General features: G+C 41.9%; 1 protein-coding gene across 2 annotated transcripts in view; it reads right to left on the bottom strand.

The window, feature by feature from the left end:
* Window positions 1–24,803, bottom strand: part of MFSD6 (major facilitator superfamily domain containing 6) — a 188,359-nt gene that overhangs the window by 127,010 nt on the left and 36,546 nt on the right. For both annotated transcript variants that reach the window (XM_069225895.1, XM_069225896.1), the window contains exon 3: window positions 16,031–16,128. In XM_069225895.1, coding sequence (XP_069081996.1) covers window positions 16,031–16,128 — 98 coding nt within the window. The remainder of the gene's footprint in view (window positions 1–16,030; window positions 16,129–24,803) is intronic.

The following is a 24,803-nucleotide window of genomic DNA, read 5'->3' on the forward strand; positions in this document are numbered from 1 at the left end:
AAGCAAAGGAATTAAGGGCCTGATTCTTACCTTGGCGGTCGGCGGAGAGTCGGCGGTCGGACCGCGAACAGACCGGCGGTCCAAAAAATGGCATTCTGACCGCGGCGGTCACCGCCGCGATCGACCGCCACTTCCCCACTCCGACCGCCACGGCGGTCATGACCGACGGGCTGGAGTTCGCACACTCCGGCCCGGCGGTCGACCCAAGACCGCCAACCGTATCATGACCCTGCCTACCGCCGCGGTTTTTGGCGGTCGGGAACCGCCATGCGAACCATGGCGGTAGGCACTATCGGGGCCAGGGAATTCCTTCCCTGGCACTGATAGGGGTCTCCCCCACTGCCCCCCACGAGTCCTCCCCCCACACCCTCCACCCCCCTGCAACCCCCCAGAGGTGGTACGAACCCCCTGCCCCCCCCACCCCGACATGCACATACACGCACCCCGACATGCACGCACCCCCAACATGCGCATATGCACACCCCCTACACACACACATACACAACGGGGGCACATACCCGCACACATACATGCCGACATGCGCACCCGCCGAACTACACACATTGCCCAAAGGCACAGCAGCACCCCCCGCCCGCATGCACGCACTCACACACCCCCTCTACACACCCCCATGCACGCACACATCACACAACACCCCCTCACCCCCTCCCCTCACGGACGATCAACTTACCTTGTGTGTTGGTCCTCCGGGAGGCGACGGGAGCCATAGGGACGTGACCGCCAACAGAAGACCGCCACACAGAAATGTGGGTCGTAATTCTGGGGGCGGTGTTCTGCAGGCGTGGCGGTGGAGGTTGACCAGTCTCCACTTTCCCGCCGACCGCCAGTGTGGCTGCTGGCGGTATTCCGGCGGAACGCTCCCAGCGGTCGGAATACGCGCAGCGGCATACCGCCGCGGTCGGCGGTCTTTACCGCGGCGGTAACTCGCCGGTCTTGCGAAAAGACCGCCAAGGTCAGAATCAGGCCCTAAGTCTGTTAATATTTCAGACAGACAGCCCACGGGAACCCCACCAAGGCTCCTCCTACTTCCAGTACTGGCACCTGACCTCATGCTCCTACGCTAGGGCTTGACAAGAGGATTCAACAGTACCACAGCAAGGGTTCCAATGGTTCCATAAGTAAGGAAACTCTTGTAACCCAACTGGGTAAAAACAACGAAGCTTTATCTGAAGTGCAGTTGGCCCTTCGCACTCCTAGCAATAGTCTAGATGTATTTGAGGCACCAATGACAGATATGCCCACAGATATGCCCACATGTACAGTCCACAAATGTTGCTAGTGTGGCATTGTAGTTCTCAAGGTCTTCAGGTCTATTACACTCTTTACAGTTGTATGCCGTAACTCGAAAGAGTTGTGTGTAATGCACAAGGCATGGATACGTGGCCTGATCGTGGGTCGTGCACTTGCTGTTGATGCTATGCCCCCCAGTGTTACAAAGGTTATACAAAGAAAATCTAGTGAGCTTCACGCAGCATCTGTACTATGTTCCTGATATATAAATGACTGTACTGCTGCCCTGACACCCAATTGTTTGGATCAGTGGTTTGGCATGGAGCAGAGATGACAGAGTGGCATAGATTTTTCAGTTGGAAATAAGTGTTTCATAAGCTGTGGCTAACAGTAAGTGGTTAAGAGGTAAGTTGGGCTGGTTTAGTTAAACTCTGAAGGACTAACATGGTCTCTAGTTATATTTTATTTGCTTATATGTTGGGAATTTGCTTGTTCTAAATATGGATAGAGCTCACTACAGAATCTGGGACACCATTAGTCAGCTATGCCAGCACCGGTACTAGCTGCTGGTACTGGCTGCCAGCCCCATCATCACATTAACAAATTATTTTTCACCAGTGATAGTACGAGTCTGAGACTAGCGGGTTAAGCACTCCAGGTACCAAAAGGAGGGCTTTTTTTCACAAAACACTACAAAAAGTTGACCCAAAGTATATAGCACATTATTATTCGTAAAGCCTTCTTTATTTCAAGTTACTAGTTCTGAAAATAATAATGAAGCATCCTGGAAGAAACATCTGTGCCGCCCTCTACTTTCTATACGTTTAAAATTGTGCGGTAACCCCGCCTGGATGTCACTCCGCATATCAAAGATACGGGGATGCATGTCTCCCTTTGTTGATCCTTTAAACTAAAGCCCTTTGTGGAGCCCGCACGACTGTCAGCAGCTCTGCCATCTGGGAGGGCACGGAAATTGGAACAATGACTTACTCTTTGGCTGATAAACATACACTTGCCGGCCTCTCGGGTTTACCCCAGGCGTGCCTGAGAAGATAGTGGTTAAAGAATCCCACGTCATGAAGGGAGCGCAACAGTAAGTCTTACAAGGTTTTCTCTTGCGCAAACACAGTTGACATTATATGGTTAATAAAACACCCATAAATGGAAGTTGCGTTCTATCTAAAATGTTCGTCTGTTTATCTATCTGCAGATTGACTTTCTCAGGGCCCCACCCTTTCCTGCTACTGTGTGCCAGCTGTGACACGGGACAGGAAACCGGAATGGGCTCTCGGAAGAGATGCTGTTCACATTTCAATCGATTTAGAGTGATTTAAAGTGCTTGGGACAAAGTGGCAAAATGTCATGCTTTCCTATCCATCCCATAAATACATGGGACCTCGTGAAAGCTACAATCAGCACTGGAATTGTAACTTGATGAGGATGAGGGAACGGAATTTCTTATTTATTTCTCGGCGAAAACTTTGGGCTTGGCCAACGAGATCTATTGAGTCAAACATGAGTTCTACAACATTTCCATACAGATCACCGTCCTCTTCAGCGACCTATCCTGCCACTCTTCGAGGCATGCTTGATGCTGTTCAGAGTCCTCTGCTCTCCCTATTCGGCTGCTGTACGTTCTCAATTTTCCTAAGGCCCTGCTGAGTAGAATCAACTCTGACCAAGAGATATCAAAGTGTCACTACTTCAAATTTACTGATGCAACAGCTGTTGATTACTCAGTTAGGGTCACCAAGTGAATCTAGGGGTATCACGTGTCAAGCAATTTAAGACTGGGATTGAAACCAGCCACATTTTTCAGATCCTCAAGAAACTAGCCCATTGCATTTACGCTTCCCTCATTTTATCTGAGAGAAACTCTTGTGCCTGGTATACTTTCCCTCGGAAACATTCAGCCAGTTAGCTTCCATTACCTTTTGTTCCTAAACCCAAACTATAATTCCGCTGATGTGGCCCACAGCTCTCGGATGCACACATGTGCTCAATGCAGTAAAGCATTTTCCTAATTTAAAAAAAATTAAGCCTCTGAGGTAAAGAGGACTCTAACATTGGGTTGATTTAAACACGGGGACACGGCTAACATTAATGTATCTTAAGTATGGTACATTCTGGGTGCTTTACCATGCAGGGTGCCAAAAAGCTGTAACTTATGTGAACCCCCACTGAAGCTAGCCCTTGACTTCCCAGGTCTACACATAATTTCAGCATCAAGTGGCAATATTTGGCTGTCAAAACTGCCAAGACTCTGGCACTGCAGTTCTGAATAATTTGGCTGAAATGGTTGTTTTACCTCCCAATCCTATGAACTTCGAATGACACCTTTGTAGTGTCTTGCATGATTTAGAATGGAACCTTTATGGCTCCCAGAGGACTCTGTATCAGTGTGTGACGTAATCCCTACATTAGGATGCATGGGAGCTTACTCTGAAATTTTGGAGTTCACAGGCACATGCAGAGGAATAAAGACGAATAAAGACGTATGAAATACAGCTCTGTGTGGCCTAGTCATTCAGTGGGTACCAGGCTGGAGAAGCCAGTCCAACTGGCAAGGAGATTGTGGATAAGTAACCTGAAGAAGAAAGTGCTCTCCTGTAAAGTTTGTCGTGGTCCATGCAAACTGCTCAGACATGTCATGTGTGCCTTTGTGGAAGTGCAGAGTCCACAGTTGTTGTATGTAGAGCCAAAGCACAACTTGAGCTGATGTGACGTGAGAGAAAGTAAAGAGAGCTTCACAGAAAGCCTATTCATCGTTGATCAAGAAACTACAACCAAGATTTAGCAAAAAGGTACTGCCCTACAATGCAAAATAAAGTTAAACAATATATGGCGCGTTAATGCTGAAGGCAGATTCAATTCGCTTTATAAAGTGCAGTTAAAGACAGTTGTCAGATATCAAATAGTGCTGGCTGACAGAATAAGGTAAAAGGAAGCATCCTGCCATTACTCTTACCTAACTGAGTCCTGATACGTGAAGCATTACGACCTCAGGACCGGGCGAGGAGTCCCAAGAAGAAGTTCTGGGGTTGTGCTTACTGAGCTGTCGACTAACTGAAGTGGCACACCATCAAAGCTGCCAGGTAGCAGCTCAGATCAACTCCAGAGGCCCTTCGTAAATGATGGGACTCCGATGGAGACCAAGAAGTATGTAAAAACTCCAAAGGCTTTCTTGGATGACCCAGAGGCTGAAACATCACTGGGCCTGCGTGATGATGCAGATTCCCAGGGGCAGTCAACAGTGTTTGACCGAGCTCCACTCCCAACACTCCCATGAACAGTTACAATGATGCCTCAAACCACCACCACCATTCAACACTGCCAAAAAGCAAAATATTGGTGAAAATTTGACTGCATGGATGGAGACATTTGAAGATTTCATGATGCACTTGAAGAGACTGATAACAGGAAGATTCTCATATGTCTCAAAAATCTTGCTGGTGATCGTGTGAAAAAAGTCATATAGAAAATGACGAGAACTGACAAAGAAGTCGCATACTGTCAGATTAAGAATGCGTTGAATCCCAAATTCAATCCAGAACCAAATGTTGATTATGAATGATATGTTTTCAGTCAAGAACGTCAAAGAGTTGGCGAAACGATCAATTAATTTGTGGAAAGACTTGACAAACTCATCATACAATGCAAGTTTAATGAATGTAATGATGAAGAAGCTATGCACCTGAGAGTGATCCATGGATGTTTATTCGATTCATTCAGATGACGAATGCGGAGAGAGACGTGTAGTCTGGTGCGAGTTCTGATGGCTGCCAGAGCTGAGGAACGTGCTGAAAAACAAACTGCCAAAATGGAGGCCGGAGGTGCCCAGAGCGAATCAGTCAAATGTATTTCGATAAAAAAGACTGAAGGACACATAGTGATGTCTACATGCAAAAAGAAGTTGTGTTTCAGATGTGAATTTGGGTTTCCACATAAAGGAAGTGTACCGCTATTGGTTAGATACGAAAGGGCAGTGGTAAAGGGAACCATTTTGTGCTGATGTGCAGAGCGAAGGAAAAAGCAAGTGCTTCATGGAGCGAAGACATAATGGTTGCCAGATGATTCCAGAAGCAACGTTTGACGAGTGCCTACAAGGCCAAATGGCAACATCAGTTAAGGCACATAGATACTAAATGAAGTAGATAGTTATCTAAAGCAGAATCAAACAGTTTATCAGCCACAATGACAAGTGAAAGTGAAGACAGTGATTGTGCCATGTCAATGCTTACCTCAGAAAAATGTGCACATGTCGGATTGGTTGCCTGTGAGGAGAAAAATCAGTCAAGGAAAAGTCGACTTCAAAATAACGAAATCATACAAACACTGCCCAAAGATTACACTAAAAATAAATGGATGTTCAATATCTTTTGTCATCGATAGTGGTGCTTCGATAAATATAATGCCTGAAGAAAAGTATGATGAACTGTCTGCGTTACCATGGCTCACGCCGTCAAAGACCAAAGTATACACTTGGCAAGCATTGACACCCATGAAGAGTAAAGGTTCATTCATGGCGACAGGGAAACATAAGAAAATAAGAGTTCAAGCACTGATCCATATACTTCAAGGTACAGCAGAAAGTGCCTGCTTGCTCAGTTTCAACACGCTGCTGACATGGGATTGCTTTCAGTGAATTACAAAATGAATGCTTATCACAAGATAGTGAGTTAACTCTTCATTGTTTAATGTTTGGGAAAGTTAAAGACTATGGCCCTCATTACGAGTTTGGCAGTCGGACGAGCCGACCGACAAAGTCGTGGGAATGAGACCGCTGTCCACCTGCCAATATATTACACTTTTGCTACATATGTTGGTTTGTTTAGCTACAAAAGACTTAGCTTTGTTGTGTCATTCTACTGCAGAACTTATCCAAGAGGTGATACGACTCGTCATACAACCTGTTGTGAATGCATTTTACTATAGCGATGACATATTGTTTTTTGGAGCTACACAGAAGGAGCATGATAGAGCCCTCACACAAGTATGCCAATTACTCAGTGATGCAGGCTTGCCTTTAAATGTCGACATATATATATATATATATATATATATATATATATATATATATATATATTTTCTGATGGGGGCATGATGCCCCAACCCAGCAAATATACAAGCTTTAACAAATGCTTAACTCTCAGAAGATGTTTCAATGTTACGTTAATTTTTTGGAATGGACAGCTATTGTTCACGACTTGCCAATGTCAGTGCTCCACTACGAGAGTTTCTTTTAAATGGTCAAGATAATCTGAAAAGACTTTCAAGAGAATCAAACATGCAGTAGAAAATACTATAGAGATAGCATACTTCAATCTAAAGCTCCATACCAAGATTGTAGTTGACGCTAGTCCTGTTGGGCTATGCTGCTATACTTGCACAGACTACTGGACACCCAAATGTAAAACAGTATATTGTGGCCTATGCTAGTAGAAGTTTATTCCAAACAGAGTGTTCTTAGTCACAGCCTGAAAAAGAAAGTCTGGCTGCAGTATGGGCTTGTGAACATTTCCATGTATTCCTGTACGGAAAGCCTTTTACACTGGTAACTGATCATCAAGCCTTGCTATCTTTGGCAATCCAAAGGCAAAGATGCCTCCTCAAATTGAACGATGGGGATTACGATTGCAGAAGTATGATTATACAATTGTGTACCAACCAGGAAAAGATTGAAATCCTGCTGACTACTTTTCTCGAGTGGCTATTGAAGGTCATGGCACTCCATCCAAAACAGCTGAGGCCTACATCAATTTCATTGTTAAGCCAGCTGTTGTATTGTTAGCTCAGATTGTCACCGCTACAAATCATGATAGCAACATGTTAAAGTTAAAAGACATAATTACACACCAGTTGTGGAACAAACCTGATCGACCTCTCAGTAATGACAGTGAATATCAAAAATACAAGAATATCAAGGAGGAATTATCCATAAATCAGGAAGGAGTTATTCTGGGAGTATCCTGATGCTGGAGAGTCTATGACAAAAGGTGATAGAAGTGGCACACAAAGGACATTGTGGTATTATTGCTACAAAGAGAGCTCTTCGAGACTGAGTTTGGTTCCCATACCTAGATGAAAGAGTTTTAAAAGAACTCATGGCCTGTCATACGTGTAATTGCTGTCAACCAAAGTCACTCGACGTAAGCTAAACATAACTCCACGGTGCTACACGTTGTTTGGGATTATTTTAAGGCCTTAATGGGGCATACTGATTAGCCTTTCAACCCAGAAGAATAGAGAACATAGGAAGGCAGTTCAGATTTGGAGCAGGTGATTACTTTTTTGGAAAAAAGGCTTTTAGAACAGCAGGACCATGAAGAGGGGATAGAGGCTCTATTGGAGGCTGTATTAGCTGCCGTCATAGAAGCGAGGGTTAAGGCAAGATGGGAGGCAAGTAAAACAGAGCATTTTGAGTACAGTGAAAGTACAGGAAAGCTCTTGGCTTGGAAGATTAAGGCAGACCTAACAGGAAATTAGGTGAAAGAGATCAAATGTAATATTACTGATAGAAGATGGAAGGAGACAATGGAGGTACAACAGGCCTTTGTAGAATTTTTTGGGACACTCTATTCAGAAGATCTGACAACAACAAAGGCCCAAGGGTCTGAATGGCTAGATGAGTTGCAGATATCAAAACTTACAGAGAAGGAAGAGTTAGATGAGATAATAACATCGGAGGAGTTGTGGCAGGTAATTAAAGTGCATGAAGAGGAAGACAGCAGGGCCTGGTGGGATGCCAAATTAATTTTATCAGTGCCTGAAAGAAGTAATAAATCCAGTTTGATGCTGTTCAGAGTTCTCTGCTCTCCCTATTCGGCTGCTGTACGTTCTCAATTTTCCTAAGGCCCTGCTGAGTAGAATCAACTCTGACCAAGAGATATCAAAGTGTCACTACTTCAAATTTACTGATGCAACAGCTGTTGATTACTCAGTTAGGGTCACCAAGTGAATCTAGGGGTATCACGTGTCAAGCAATTTAAGACTGGGATTGAAACCAGCCACATTTTTCAGATCCTCAAGAAACTAGCCCAGTGCATTTACGCTTCCCCCATTTTATCTGAGAGAAACTCTTGTGCCTGGTATACTTTCCCTCGGAAACATTCAGCCAGTTAGCTTCCATTACCTTTTGTTCCTAAACCCAAACTATAATTCCGCTGATGTGGCCCACAGCTCTCGGATGCACACATGTGCTCAATGCAGTAAAGCATTTTCCTAATTAAAAAAAAATTAAGCCTCTGAGGTAATGAGGACTCTAACATTGGGTTGATTTAAACACGGGGACACGGCTAACATTAATGTATCTTAAGTATGGTACATTCTGGGTGCTTTACCATGCAGGGTGCCAAAAAGCTGTAACTTATGTGAACCCCCACTGAAGCTAGCCCTTGACTTCCCAGGTCTACACATAATTTCAGCATCAAGTGGCAATATTTGGCTGTCAAAACTGCCAAGACTCTGGCACTGCAGTTCTGAATAATTTGGCTGAAATGGTTGTTTTACCTCCCAATCCTATGAACTTCGAATGACACCTTTGTAGTGTCTTGCATGATTTAGAATGGAACCTTTATGGCTCCCAGAGGACTCTGTATCATTGTGTGACGTAATCCCTACATTATGGATGCATGGGAGCTTACTCTGAAATTTTGGAGTTCACAGGCACATGCAGAGGAATAAAGACGAATAAAGACGTATGAAATACAGCTCTGTGTGGCCTAGTCATTCAGTGGGTACCAGGCTGGAGAAGCCAGTCTAACTGGCAAGGAGATAGTGGATAAGTAACCTGAAGAAGAAAGTGCTCTCCTGTAAAGTTTGTCGTGGTCCATGCAAACTGCTCAGACATGTCATGTGTGCCTTTGTGGAAGTGCAGAGTCCACAGTTGTTGTATGTGGAGCCAAAGCACAACTCGAGCTGATGTGACGTGAGAGAAAGGAAAGAGAGCTTCACAGAAAGCCTATTCATCGTTGATCAAGAAACTACAACCAAGATTTTGCAAAAAGGTACTGCCCTACTATGCAAAATAAAGTTAAACAATATATGGCGCGTTAATGTTGAAGGCAGATTCAATTCGCTTTATAAAGTGCAGTTAAAGACAGTTGTCAGATATCAAATAGTGCCGGCTGACAGAATAAGGTAAAAGGAAGCATCCTGCCATTACTCTTACCAAACTGAGGGGGTTAATCCGTCCCAAAAGTGACGGTAAAGTGACGGATATACCACCAGCCGTATTACGAGTTCCATAGGATATAATGGACTCGTAATACGGCTGGTGGTAAATCCGTCACTTTTCCGTCACTTTTGGGACGGATTAACACCTCCTCCAAAGTTAGAATAACCCCCAGAGTCCTGATACGTGAAGCAGGACTCAGTTAGAAAGAAGTAATAAATCCAGTTTTGACCCTGCTTTTTGATGGAATTCTTAGAGAAGGTGCCCCCCTTCCGAAATCCTGGGATGAGGGGGTGATTACAATGATTTTAAAACCAGGAAAAGATCTTCTGTTGTGTGAATCGTACAGGCCAATTTCACTGCTATATAACAATTATAAGCTTTTTCCAAATATTTTCGTGAATAGGTTGGGTAATTTTGCAGGGAAGCTGATAGCTGAAGATCAGAAGGGGTTTCTAAAGGTGAGCTATATGTATGATTTATCTCATGAACTAATTGGATCTATAGTTCTGGAGGTAGCAAATAAAGTTCCTCTTGCGATAATTACATTGGATGCTACCAAGGCCTTTGACAGGGTGAACTGGAAGTATTTGAATACCCTTTTGGAACATTATAAATTAGGTGACAACTTTTGCAGGGTTCTTAAGGAGATTTATTAGACACCTATGGCCAGAATACTGCTAAATGGGGACCTAATAGCAGAGCTCAAGTTCACTAGGGAGACCACACAGGGTTTCCAGTCTCCCCTCCATTGTTTAATCTATAAATTGAGCCCATGGCAGAAAAGATTAGGAAAGATTTGACGATCAAACCCTTTGTCTATGAAGGGAGGGGAAACAAATATCATTGTACGCGGGCAACATGGAGTACATAAGCGACCTGCACCCCACTTTGGAAAGCTTAGATCTCATGATAACAGCACGTCATCTGGGCAGGTGACGGGGTATGAGGTAAATATGCCTAAAATGGAAATCATGGTGTGGAACATAGAGGAAGGACATAGATTGATAAAAAAAAGAATTAAGGTATTTTGACATTAAGATTTGTAGTACTTTGGAATAAACTGTGGAGATAAATTTCAGTAGTGCCATGAAAGAGATAAACAGATTGCTTTTAAGTTGGGCCCATCTTCCTCGATCTCTGTACGGAAGAGCCAATTTGATAAAAATGTCTATTTTGCAAAAGTGTGCCTTTTATTTAATGTGTTGCCTTTGCAATTTAAGAAGCCCTGGCTACAAAAATTACAAGGGAAAATAGACTCCTTTATCTGGGCATCTAAATTGCAAAGACAAAGTGAGAAGGAAATATGACAGGACTCTGAGCACTTTACCACTGCTAACCAATGCTAAGGTGCTTATGCTTTTCTCCTAGAACTTGCTCAAACTGGTTAAAACCCAATTGATATATTTCATTCACTTGTAAGTTCCTAGTAACAAGGCACTGCGTGTGTCCACGGACTGGTAAATTAAATGCTAGTAGTTGGCCTGCAGCACTGGTTGAGCCACCCATTTAAAGAGCCTTTTAAAACGTGTCTCAGGCCTGCCACTGCAGAGCATGTGTGTGCAGTTTTAAACTGCAATTTCTATCAGGCAAAATAAACCATTTCCCTGGTCCAAATCTTCAGTTTTAAAACATGTAAGCCACCCCTATAGTAGGCCCTGGACATCCAGAAAGGCAATATGCAGTGTATTTAATCCGTTGGACATGTACTTTTAAGTTTTTCATGCCTTGGAAGTCAAAAACCCTTAAATTTGTTTTTACTTTTGCAAGGCCTATCTCTCCTATAGGATAACTTAGGGGTTGCCTTATTATATATGATAAGTGTAATTAATGGGAAGAGATGATTGTTCATGTTTGGTGTCTCTGGAATACTAATTTAAAATCCTAATTTACAGTGAGGTTGAATTTCAAATTACAATTCTGAAAATGCCGCTTTTAGAAAGTTGCCATTTTTTTTGCCATAGTTATTTGGTGCCTCCACCTGTCTCTGATTACATGACTGGGTGTAGTTGGCAGTTGGGCTTTGTGTATTCCTCCTAGACAACCACACACAATGGGAGCGGCGGTGAAAAGGAGGAGCTGGGCAGTTCTACTTATACATAAATAGGCTGTGTCCTGACTCCACACAAAGGGCTGCCCGCTCACAGTAGTTAGTCTGGAGCCAGGGTGTCTGTGTACTTCAAACGTTATGCCTCTAGAAACTGCTCCCCCCTTTAAAGGCACACTGGTGTATAAAAGAAGGACCTCAGATATCACCTCTTCTGCTAATACGCTGCCAGGAACAACAGCTGCTGTGCTGCTATTAGGACTGCCACTCTGTTGGACTACTGCTCTGAAGGAACTGCTGCTCTGCTATGCAGACCTGCTGTCCTCTTGCCTGGGTGAGATGGACTAGACCTGCAAACCCAAGCAGAACCTATGTATCTCTGCAGCTGTGTGGATTGGAACCATTGCAAACATTAACATCACCGCCGCAGCCCGCATCACCTTCAGAACCACCCTTTCACGATGCCTCCTCAGCACAGGTCCTCGCATTTCTCGTCGACAGCAGCCTCGACGATGATGCCAAAGTCTGCATCACAGCTCTTCGGAACCAGCAAATCACCATGACTGCATGATGTAGCCCCGTCGATGGGATCCTTGACAACCAGACCTCACACCACAGCCTCGCTGCATCTTAGCACACACTCATTGCCTCGGCTGTGCGTTGAATCTTCGACACAGACCCATACTATGATATTTTCAATGTTTTTCTGTTTGAAGTGTCGTACAAATACTTTACACATTGCCTTTACGTTAGGCCTGACTGCTCTGTGCCAAGCTACTAGCACAGGTAATTTGTGGTTTGCTTGTGCCTTACCCTGGCTAGGATTGTAGTTGCTGCTTGACCAAGGCTCACACCACACCCAACCAACAATCTGATTAATAAAATAATGTTTATTTCAGATTTGATTAGTGCACCCATTTATACCTACATACCACAGACCTACATTAATTTAAATAGTGTACTTGGAAGCTAATCTTTGGTAACTGGATCACCCATTGCAGCTGCCACCACTAAATTACCCTCTTACTCTGTGATTTATTGGTCTTCAATAAAAATCAATATCAATAGATTGGGGAAGCTGTTCATTGCAACTATGTGTCACTTATTAGGTTTTTGATCATACATGTCTCACTGCAGACTGAGATTTAAATTAGGTTGGACCTTTCTGATCGCACCTGGTGCAAACTAGGAACAAAGCCTGCCAGTAAAAGTAAGACCAGCCTTCTGTAATAAAAAGTTGATTTACTACTTTTCATAAGATATTTCCAGTCAAAAAAATAAAAGACTCCTGAAAATCAAATTCACAGTTGTGTTGATTGTAGTTTTCATTAATTAAAAAGAGGATAACGTGAAGCTAATACAACGTTGGTGCATATACATTGCTTTGATTTATTAGATTAGATGTATTTATTCTTCTTCTTTCTCAGTGTATATAAGTATATTTATCTCTGTATGTGGGCCTATGTAGAGCCAATCTAGTTACAAAATAGCAGTGCCTAACAGAGGGGCACATAATGCATCAGGAGACAGGGGTGTCAATGCTCGAGACGAGGACGGCGAATTACAGCAAGTGCAGTTATGTTTCTGAAGGAGTCAGTAATTTCTATTGCTATAGTCACACATTTTACTTCCCTACATCAATAATCTCCTCTCAAGGAAAAGCACGCCTCTGTGAGACATGTGACTCTGCCTTTGTTTAAGGATAGGGTGTGTTCCTCCCATGCAACATGCTTCAATAAACCAACAACCCCAGCACGAATACACACAGGATCAGACATGCTCAAAAACAGAGCGCAAACCAACAGCAGAACCAGTTTCCTGACTTCAGCCTTCCCCATAGCAACCTCTTGTCAAGTTTTACCATTTGTGGTCTACGGAAGCTACTTCTAATCAGAACGAAAAAAATTACTTAGCTTTAACTGCACACTTGTACCACTACTACACAGGCCAGGCAGTAAGAACTTCCTGGAACACCGTGAGGTGTAAGACAAGGTGTTGCTTAAATGTCAGCAGAATACCAAGCTGGCATGACAGGACCATAACTAATGTGATACATCCATGTGTGATAGTGCCGTGGAATAAAAGTTTTGATAAGACTGTTCTTTGGTAAACAATAATAGCAAAACATGTTCTGCTCGCTCGAGTTTGTCTACTGTTTAACAAATGTATTCTTTTAATGGGGTATGCATTATTTTATTTTTATATTGTTATTTTTTGGTATACATGGTATGCCATGGGAAAGCAATATGCAATTATATTATTAATTTTGGAGACGGTACACCTACCAAATTAATAAAGACAATCTGAAAAGGCTAACACACAGTTCTTAGAGAATCTCTGCTCATCTCTGGAAGCTATGACACATGCAGCAGGCTATTTGTCACAGTATTTTAAGTACCAAGGGCCAGATGTACGACTGCTAGTTTTACAACTCGCAATTTGCGACTCATTTGCGAGTCGCGAAACCAAATGCACAACAGTGTAACTCACACTGTTTACAATTCCCAAAGGGGATCGCCTACCTCATTAATATTCATGAGGTGGGTCGCAATTTGCGACCCCACTGGGAATGGCTGCATTCACAGGGATGGTGGTCTGCTGGGAACACCAGACCACCATGTCTGTGACTGCTTTTTAAATAAAGCAGCTTTTTTTTTTTTTTATTCTGCCCTTTTTCCTTAAAGGAAAACGGGATTAATTTCAAACAAAATATTAAAAGTTTTCTTTTCATTTTTTCAGAGTAGGCGCTGAAAAATATTTTCACATCCATTCACAAAGGGGAAGGAGTCCCAGAGAAATGGCTATTAACATTTTTAAGGCACAAAGCACCTACAAAAGTAAGGCATCACTATTAAGTCTCAATTTGCTGCCTATCCAAGGTGTGTTTTCAGGGTGACCTTGATGGGGGTCTGCTATAAAAGGTGGTTGCCTCAGTTAAAGGTTTTACATTCTGATTTATGGCCTGATTTACAGTTTGGCAGATGGGATAACCCCCAAACTCTAAATCAGGGCCTTCCTTAGTCTACCTTAAGGAAGTCAAAGTCTTCCATCAGGAAAAGAGTCAAGACAGAGGGCAGTAAGGGTCCCTTAAACATTCATTGTCATCAAGCTCCAACTGAAGCCTTCAGTTTTGGTACCAAAAGCTCTGAGCAGGACAATGCTGTATTCCTTAGCTGACAAGTTTGCAGCAAAGCTGCAGTATTTTTGCTGCCTTACTCCTGTCTACGGCTTTACATTCAGATATTTTTGGTTCTCAAAACCCAAAATGTGCCATTCTGAACTATCCAGTGACTTGAGGATGTTTGCTTACCCAATCCTGTCTACTTTCTTATCCCAAGCCTATTTCATTTTGCAGCACCACTTCTTCACTTTACAGTAAAAATTCCCAAAAGCCCTAAATTCAAAATGGCTACCCTCTCACATGTTGTACAGCATACTAATGGTGTAAACCTATTTACTGAACACCTCTCAACAAACATAGCTAACCTATTTTCCATCAGAAGGGGTTATGACTCTCCCTAAGCCACTACCCTGAGGTTTGCTCCCTCTCTCAGCGGCAATAAATGCTATCCCCTGCTGGAACTTGAGCAAGAAAGTTTAGGAGGACCTTGGAAAGAATGAACGCAGATCCTATCAGCCCAGGTTGGCATCTTGAAGATTAAAAAGGTAGTGAGAAGGCTGACATGTATTCAATAATATGAGCCAGCATTGTATATTGGGCCCCTGGGAATGTCAAGAGTGGCCATCTGGTTTCAATCCAGTCTTGGCTCAGGCAGCACAAAGTACATTTTTATACAGTTACTTTTCCACTAAAGTTATCAAAATCAACTCTGACCATAAAATTAGATTTGTAAAATTAAGTGGGAAATACGTTGAATCATATTGCTAGCATTTGCCCAAAATAAGATTTAAATTAGTATTTTAATTTAACCTAGTCCTGTTTATAGAATATCAAGCTTAATGTACACCTTGAAAGCAGCTTTTGGATATTTGGTCGCCGTTAAAACATACTGTTTTTAATATGAAGTGCGCCATAATTTAGATACTAAGCACCCAGCCGTGTGCCCTTACCAGCCCACTTATGGCGTGACATTATTTAAAAACAGGTTTTCCTATGTGACATATGATGGTCTTTCACGAAATTTAAATAGGCGCATAGGTTATGTTTTAGGGGGAAACACATGAGTGCTATACTGCTATATATTCAATAAAATGTGCCCACAATTTTGGCATCAAAAAGAGACCCTGATTTAAGTAAAAGGTCACTGTGCAACTGAATGATAGACATTTGAGGTTAATTAATACATATAATCTATCTATCTGCATACAATTATGGCTCTGCAAAATATCCCCCTGGAATCCACAATTTCTTGAATAATGAAATCCTTTTGTGATGTTTTCCAGAGTTCGTTCATGCCAGTAATGGGGGCACATTTTATACACTTCCTGGAGACCTTAAAGATGGCACACATTTATATTGGTCTCTGTAAAATATACTATCTTAATGGTCATATCAAGGCACTTTTGAAGCTAAACAATCCACTATATTTTTTCCTTACCTTGAAGGACCTCCATGGGAAGTACAGTCCAGGCGTTTTCCAGGTAAGAGATATAAAGATAGCGAGCTGTATTGCAGGCAAGGCCAATATACAAGACTCTAGGTTGGAGAGAAATATTAGCCAGATGTGAGAGAAGTGACAAATTCAGTGAATACTAAATTACTATCCATTTGATCAATACAACTTTATGCCACTGTTCTGGCTCAGGATCCCATCATTATCAAGTTATTAAAATGTTCACAGCATAAATCATGCTTTTGCTATGGTTAGCAGTATACTTGGTCTAGGGCTTTTTAGGAATCCACTTCTCCGCCCAGGACACTGACCATCGTTTGCTTATCCATCTTATACATGTCTGAAAAAATCTGGGCTTTATAATGGTATTATAATTCATGATGCACTGGGTGTATAGTGGCGTCTAACCTAGGCAGTAGTTATGCATAATAAATGGAGCAGCAAACAACGCCTTGCAGAAGCATGGACAATACAAGATGGCATTTCAAAAAACTTGCTCTCTTTTCTCCTGGCCAGAGGTTGCCAGTCCAGCACAAATGCACCAGCAATATCTTAGAGGGGCGGACCTCTACTAACACTTCAATGAATAAAAGACAGAGCATTTCCTGTCTATTGTTGATTAGACAGATAAGCAGCTTTTTGTTCACAGTATTTTTTCACATCCCAAAGCCTATCACCTATGACTTTCTTATATATCGCCATTACCTAAACAGCTAGCAGTCCTTTTACTCCAACGGTACTGTACGTTTACCCCCTCCCCAGTGTCTGCTAAGGACATACATACATGTCTGTGGTGCAATACTGATAATCTTTTCTAAGGTGCATTACTCTGTGTCAGAGATTTGAATACCTGCCATCCCTGGGCATTTCCACAGAAATTACAATGCTCATGCTCGTGTACTTACTTAGGTCCAAACCCTACTGCCGATAGATACACTTTGCTATCACTCTTGGCACTGGACAGCATGGAGGTCAGCTAGAACATACTCCCACTTACTTTTCTTATTATCAAAGAAAATATAACTTTCTATTCTACACTAGCTATTAACAGTACAATTAATACAGCTGGATGGCTTAAAAGGGGAGCAAAATAGCTGCTTAACTGAGCAGTTCATTTCCTTTGCGGGGTAAAATATGCACGTCAGCAGATTTATTGTGAGTTCCACCTCCTAAATCCAATGGAACTTGGAAAATGTCTGAACCACTTCTGCACAATCGATTAACTTTCTTTAGGAACAATGCATTTTGTTTAGACTGTCTTTGACTAAGTGTCCCAAGATGGCGTCCTCCTCTTAACATTCTCATCGAATGCCAAATTCTTTATATTGGCAAACCAACGACCCAAACCTGAATCCCTTCATGAAACAAGGCAGAACCTTATGACACCGCATGTTATGGAACCACAAGAACTGCAATTAATAATAGTGACAGATGCTGGAGGCTGAATACGCACAGATACAAACATCCTAATGTCTACTGGCACTCCCAACAATAAGAGGTAAGAAACCAAGGGCCCGATGTATGAAGCATTTTTCAAGTTGCAAAGGGGATAATTCGCAGAATCGGCCTGTTTGCGACTTGAAAAATGCTTTTTGGGATGTACAAAGCCCAAACTGCGATTCGGTAACTTGTTACCGAATCGCAGTTTAGGTTTTGCAATTCGGTATTAGGAAGGGGCGTGCCAAGGGCGTCCCTTCGTAATATCGATTCCAAATGGTATGTATGATTGTTTTGTGACCGCAAATGTGGTCGCAAAACAATCGCAGTTAGCACCAGTTTCAAACTGGTGATAACCCATTCGCAAATGGGAAGGGGTCCCCAGGGGATCCCTTCCCCTTTGTGAATGGCAGCGAAAACATTTTTTCAGAGCAGGCAGTGGTCCCATGGACCACTGCCTGCTCCCATGGACCACTGCCTGCTCTGAAAAAATGAAAAGAAAACTTTTCATTTTTGTTTTTTAAATGCATCTCATTTTCCTTTAAGGAAAACGGGCTGCATTTAAAAAAAATACTGCTTTATTTAAAAGCAGTCACAGACAACTGTGACCTACCTCATTAATATTCATGAGGTAGGTCATTTGCGATGCCATTGGGAATCGCAAACAGTGTAAAGTACACTGTTGTACATCTGGATTTGCGACTCGCAATTTGCGAGTCTCTACGACTCACACTTTGCCAGTCGTGAAACCGGATCTTTTACATGTGGTCCCAAGTGCACATTAGCTCTGTGCTTGTAATGTGAAAGGGATCCGATCACCCAACCTACTCCAAAACTGGCCTGCAACTCTACAGAGGGCAGAAACCGGTCTGCTTGCATGGTGACCACTATGCGGCTCCACTCAACAATTGGTACTCACGAGCAGCAACTCCAGCTTGGATCCCCTAAGTATGCATTAATTCTGCATTTGTAATATAAAAAGGGGCCAGATCATTTGCTTTCCTACATATTTGATCCATGGTTCTGCTGAGGGGAAGGACCCACTTGCTTGTGAGATGTGCACGATGCTGACATGTTTATCGTGTGGAGCTCCCGAGTGACACTTCCAGGTTGGAACTTTTAAGTGCTCAGATTATTGAACATCTGCCATAGAAACAGGGAAATCAACATATTTTTGCAGTATTCAGCCAATTTTCAACTTACCTGAAATGACTACACTACACGTGGATTATCTTTAGTACATTTGTGGGTCTCACATTATATGAGGATACTATGTGGCGTGAGGAGATGAAATAAAGTGCATACAAAGATAGAAGAGCAAAATACAAAAGTATAATTGAGGAAAGTAGCAATTTTATAAACTGTAATATTTCACACCACAAGTCTTTGTGTTCAAATACACTCAAAATGGTGGTGGCAGTGCAGCTTCAATAGCTCTTGCATACCTTACCTACTCTGGACCCAAGCCCAGGAAGAACTGAAATCCCCTAATACAAATATGGAAGAATAGCAATATTGAAACTTTTATGTAAATCTAAGAATATATTTCACAGACACGTTATCTGTAGAGTGAGAGAATATTTCTCAAACAATTCGCAGATACCCCCAATGAAGAAAACTAAGAGCTGTGGGTTATTCAACAGTGCCATGGGAGGCCTAACAAGGCCACCAAAGCTCAACCAAACAAGTTTCAATCAACCTATATAGGTAACCACCAAGACATGGTGAATATATCCCTCTGCAATTTTCAAATCACATCTGGCTAATAACACACATTTAACAATGATGGAAAAAAACCAAATATCTAGTCCAGAATGCTCTAAGGTAGATAAGCCTAACCCAGACTTACCCATAAAGAACAAATCAGACATACACAGCACTAGGGACACAATCCTGAAAAAAACTGATGTAAGTTCATGATCTAGTTAAATCCTCTAAATCAAACAGACCTGATGCAAGTAGTGACCCTGCCCATCAGAACAGACATGAAACAGATGAACTCTAAAATATCTGAAGAAGAAGACAGAATTAGCTCCTTGGAAGACCCAGAAACAAAATCCCCAAAAGACATAAAACTTTAAAATCAACAGTCTCTAATTTGCCAAAATAAAACTCTGAACTTAAAGACTGGAACAGAAGGTGAAGAGGAAACCTAAGGCTTTTTGGCATCCTAGAAGGAGTAGAAGAGTCCACAGGCATCTGTACTCTCCTTTCTAGAAATAAAGGTTCACCAAATGACCAGAATTATCTTCATCAAACAGTTTGAATTGGAAAGAGGCCATTAAGTACCCTCACATAAAATTTCAGGCAAGAATCATTTACAACAAAAGACAACATATCAATATTGAATCTCAATACTATCCCTAAGCTTATATCCATTAAATGACTCTCACCTGTAACCACGTCATCCAAATCTGACATAAAAATACCATCTTTCTTGAAACAAAGGGCTTGAGTGACCCAATCAAATGTTACAACATATCTGGCTACCTTTACAAGAATCCAAAATTGGGAAAAACAAAGCTTTGACCTTCAAATATATAACTGGATAGGAATTGTAAGATGATCCCCCTCAAAAATGTAAAAAAAGTGCATACACTAATTGTTAAAAAAGCAAATATCCATGTAATCTCAAACATAATTGATGAAGATGGAACATCCCAAACTTCATAAAAGAGGAATGGCTTTTTATATAGTTAATATATGTGGTCTAAATGGAGACTATGGGAATTTCGGCTAACCCTCTCCAATAAAATTTAAGATATCCCTAGTGGAATTATGTTAGGCACCCAAAGGACAGCACTATTGATAGAAACTCTGCATGTAGCTACAGACCATCTGCATGTAGGTGCAGACCATCCAAATGACACGAATCAATAAAAACTTCTAAACTAGATTTATCATTAGAAATGCTTGGAGCCTACAGCACCCAGATGTCAAAAATTACACATTCTACTCACCACCTCACAACTCTTATTCAAGAACTGAATACATCATTCTATCAGGTCATTATATACATACAATTAACTATCAATAGAACCAAGACTAATTTCAGACCACTCAGACATTACTTTATCAATAACTGGAATCATCTGCAAAACAGAAAATAATACATGAAGACTTAATTATGAAATCTTGACCCACCCTGGTAATATTTTGAGAATAAGATACACAATCACAAACTACCTAAAATAAAACTCCAATCCTGAATTATCATACTCTATTAGATGAGAGGCGTTAAAAGCCACCGTTAGAGGAGAACAACTATTAGAGCTAAGATGAGAAAAAACAAACACCAAGTTCCTAAAATTGAAAATCTATGCATTCAGCATATTAACTGTAGGGATGCTTCATTGCTAAACACACTCACTAATAAGAAATATAAGTATAATAACATTTTAAGTCCAGAGCTGGAATTTGGATCATTAAACAAAAACATTTTGTGAAGCTAACAAGACAGGTAAGATGCTGGCATCCTAGATGAAATTCAAACAAAACAAAGAATGTTGTCCCTTAAGGATAACAAAGGTACTTCACACACAACCCCCCCCCCAGAAAATTGCTGATTGTCGAGTGCAATTCCACTCATCTGTAATCTCAAATCTCTGCAGAAGCAAATAATATCCACCTATGCCCCCTGCAGCCACTCTCTTCCCTGTGGCAGCACATACCACGGTCAAGAGTTTCCTCAAGGGTAATGGATGTTTGGAAAGAAACGGAGAAGAGATGTGTTCCCTGTTGTGTAAGCATGGCACCTCATGTTAGTGTGCTGGATAAATCTGTGCATGATTTGTTCCGAGCTTTCTGCTCCAGTGATCGCCTCCTTGAGGCACGTGTCTAGAATATAACCATACTCAGCTAATTTTCAATCTACTACAATTCTTATATGCATATTGTATTCTAGGGCTGTAATGCATACTTGATACTGATTATACCTTGGTGGGATTGATGGCACAAGGATGCAAATCCTCGTAATGTCACTGCCAATGCGTTCAATAGTACCCTGATCGATGTCTCAAGGGAAGGCTTCAAGAGCACTATGGAGCACTTAAGCACTTGTAAAAGTCCATCTGCAAGTATATTTTGCATACAGTTCCAATTGTTTTGCTCACAATACAAAATTCACTGCAGTAAGGCAAACATCCTTGGATAACAATGAATCGTTCATGCTGAAGCGGTGGACTTTTTTTTAGTCTTGAGGCGCAGCGCTGTCATAATCCTGCTTGCACAACACATGAATATTAGTTTTTCTCTCCCTCGAGGTCAAAGTTTTGTGACAGGTAGCGGCTTCAAAGGGTTGTAGCAGCTTCATAGGTCAGTAGTGGGTTCATGGAGGAGGGCTGCAAAGAGGATCCAATAAGGTGCTAAACTGCCATTTGGTAGGTAACAACGAAAGACTCACGGGAACTCTTCTTAGAGTGAGTAAGCCAAGCAAAGTGCAGCGCTTTAGGCACGGTATAAATAACAGCATGCTAAGGTCGACCGCTGTTCCCAAACTATTGTGAGAGTGTGGGGAACGGTGTGTTCTCTAGACTAGATTCATAAGGGAGGCCTTTCCAAAAGATCACAAGGTATGCATAAAATACACGGACCCTAAGGATCTTAGGAACACTAAACGCTTTCTAACTGGTACATTATGGCATATGGAGTACACCTAATTTGTATAAAGTGTTTAATATATGAAGTGTGACGGCCTAAGGACCCAAGGAGAACTAGACTTTTCTTAACTAGTGCATTATGGTATATGGAGTACACTTAATTTGTGTACTCCATATATATATTTGTGTAGCGTGGTTGATGTGTAATGCGGAGGCCTTATGGATAGCGGAGAGAGGTACAAACGGTGCAAGCAGCACGTGTCACAACACTGATATTTTTAAGGAATTTTATAAAGAACTCTGGCCCATATTTATACTTTTTTAGCACCGCATTTGCGCCGCTTTTTTTACGCAAAAGTGTCGCAAACGTACAAAATACAATTGTATTTTGCAAGTTTGCGCCGCTTTTGTGTAAAAAAATGACACAAATGCGGCGCTAAGAAAGTATAAATATGGGCCTAGATTACAAAATGGCACTATGATGTTCAAAGACTAACAACAATACTTAAATGATCTCTAACTCCCAGCAATAACCAAGGATGACAGAATAACATTACACTCACCAATTACATTAGATTAAATCTCAAATGCCATTAAAAAAAGGAAGTCAGGGAAAGCTTCCTCCCCAGGGCTTTCAGCACAAGTGTATAAAACCTTTAGCACACTGTTCATCAGTGGAACTCCGGCTGAAGCAATAATCACTGTGCTCCAAGTGCCTACGCCAAAAATACAGGCCAATCTCACTGATAAATATTGATTGGAATATATATGAGAAAATCCTAGTTATAGGTCTAGAACCGATTCAGCCACAGCTAAAAGGTAATCCCAGGATGTTTTTTTTTTTTAAACGTTTTTGCTAATTAGTAAGTAAGCCTACTGGCTTTCTCATAACTTTTCATAATAAACAGATCAATCCTTTACCACTGGATTGACACCATAGCCAAAGCAGGCCTACTGAAAAGCAGATAAACTGTAACCAATATGCATACGGTTATAAAATTACAAATATGTACAAAACTATAGTTAGCAAAACAATATGCAATCTCTTTCAAAAGTGCATAATGTGGATTATTGCAGTTAAAATCTTCTACCGTCCCCCGCATTTCCCACATGTTTGGTAGCCATGACGACCAACCGCAAAGCCCTTTCCTACTACAGTTATCAGTGTGATTTCATGTAATAAAATACTTGTATACATCCTGTAACACATTGTGATAACAATCCACAGTAAAAGGCCTATGGGCTTTAACAAATGCTTTTCACAGTAAATAAAATGGGTATACTGCATTTTTAATTTTTTCGTACCTTTTAACGATAAACAGATCAGATCCATGGCAACATACATAAATATTCCCAGCTAACCAATCAGGCCGAAAGCCATTGACATTGGTTTGTCACCACAACAAACTCAGGACTACCATATTGAGCGTAAGCTTTCCCATGTGGTGAACATCAGGCAAATAGTTATACAATTTCGAATGTATATAAAATAACAGTCGGCAACGCGGAATACCGTTTCTCTTAAACGGGCCTAACGTGGATTACCAAAATGCAAATGTTCTATTCCCATGGTTTGTAAAAGGGGGATTACCAACACCAAAACCCTTAAGTACTAGGGTCATCTGTGAGATTCCATGTAACAAAAAATACCTCACTGCAGAATTTGATATAGAATAATAACCACTCTTAAGGGCATATTTACTTTAAAACGTACTTTTCATAATAAATACGCCAGGCCTACTGCCTTTTTTTAAAATTATTTTTTATTTATTTATTTATTTATGTAATTTAACATGGCACCCACAACAACAACCCCCAAGACTCCATATTACCCGCCAGAAGTCCATTAGTGTGTACACAAGGCAGGTCAATAAACCAAAGCAAAGTCCTCAAAAAACAAACTCCGCAGAAGGGTGACCCCGCAGTTCTACTACCAGTCTATTATATGCATGCCGATAGGGCTGTAGAGAGCACACCATCAGGAAGACCTAGATGCAGGAGCACTTGGGGCAGAAACCAATAACAATCTTAACAATAATATTAAAGGGACGGAGGCGGTCAAGCAGGTCCACACAACAGCAATGCCCAACATGCATCAATCTCCACTCACACAGGAGCAATATTCAATCCACAACAGTCTGCACATAGTCTCACAGGGATAAAGGGATTTTCTCAACTTTAACCAGCGGAGTCCATAAAGGAGCAAAAAGGCACCCAGATATCTCTTGGCCGAGAGCGCGCCGGGGCCAACTCCCAAAAGATGGACAGCTGCTCCTGGCAAAATGCAACATCCCGTAGCCAATCATCCCTCCGCGGGGCCCTTCCCCTCCCCAGAAGACCGCCACTCTTCGCTTCGCCAACAAAAGCAGCATTCCAACGAGTCGTCGCCTCTCCGATGGCACACCATCCAACAGCCCCAACAACGCCACCACAGGAGAGAAGGGCAACTCCAGCCCAGTCATACCAGTTATCGCACACATCACTTCACCCCAAAAGTCGTGTACCGCTGCACAAGTCCACGCCAGGTGCAGAAAATCAGCATCCGAAGCAGAGCATCGCTCACACCTCGCATCCGCACACAGCCCCATAGCCCACAGACTGAGAGGAGTATAATACAAGCGATGCAGGAATTTGAAATGAATAAGCCGTAATCTGTAATTAGGCGACAGTGCTCTCATGTGCGTGCAGCAGCTTCTCCACATAGCATCAGTGATTTCCTCCCC

This window comes from Pleurodeles waltl, chromosome 3_1 (assembly GCF_031143425.1).
Source record: "Pleurodeles waltl isolate 20211129_DDA chromosome 3_1, aPleWal1.hap1.20221129, whole genome shotgun sequence".
In the NCBI taxonomy this organism is placed as follows: Eukaryota; Metazoa; Chordata; class Amphibia; order Caudata; family Salamandridae; genus Pleurodeles; species Pleurodeles waltl.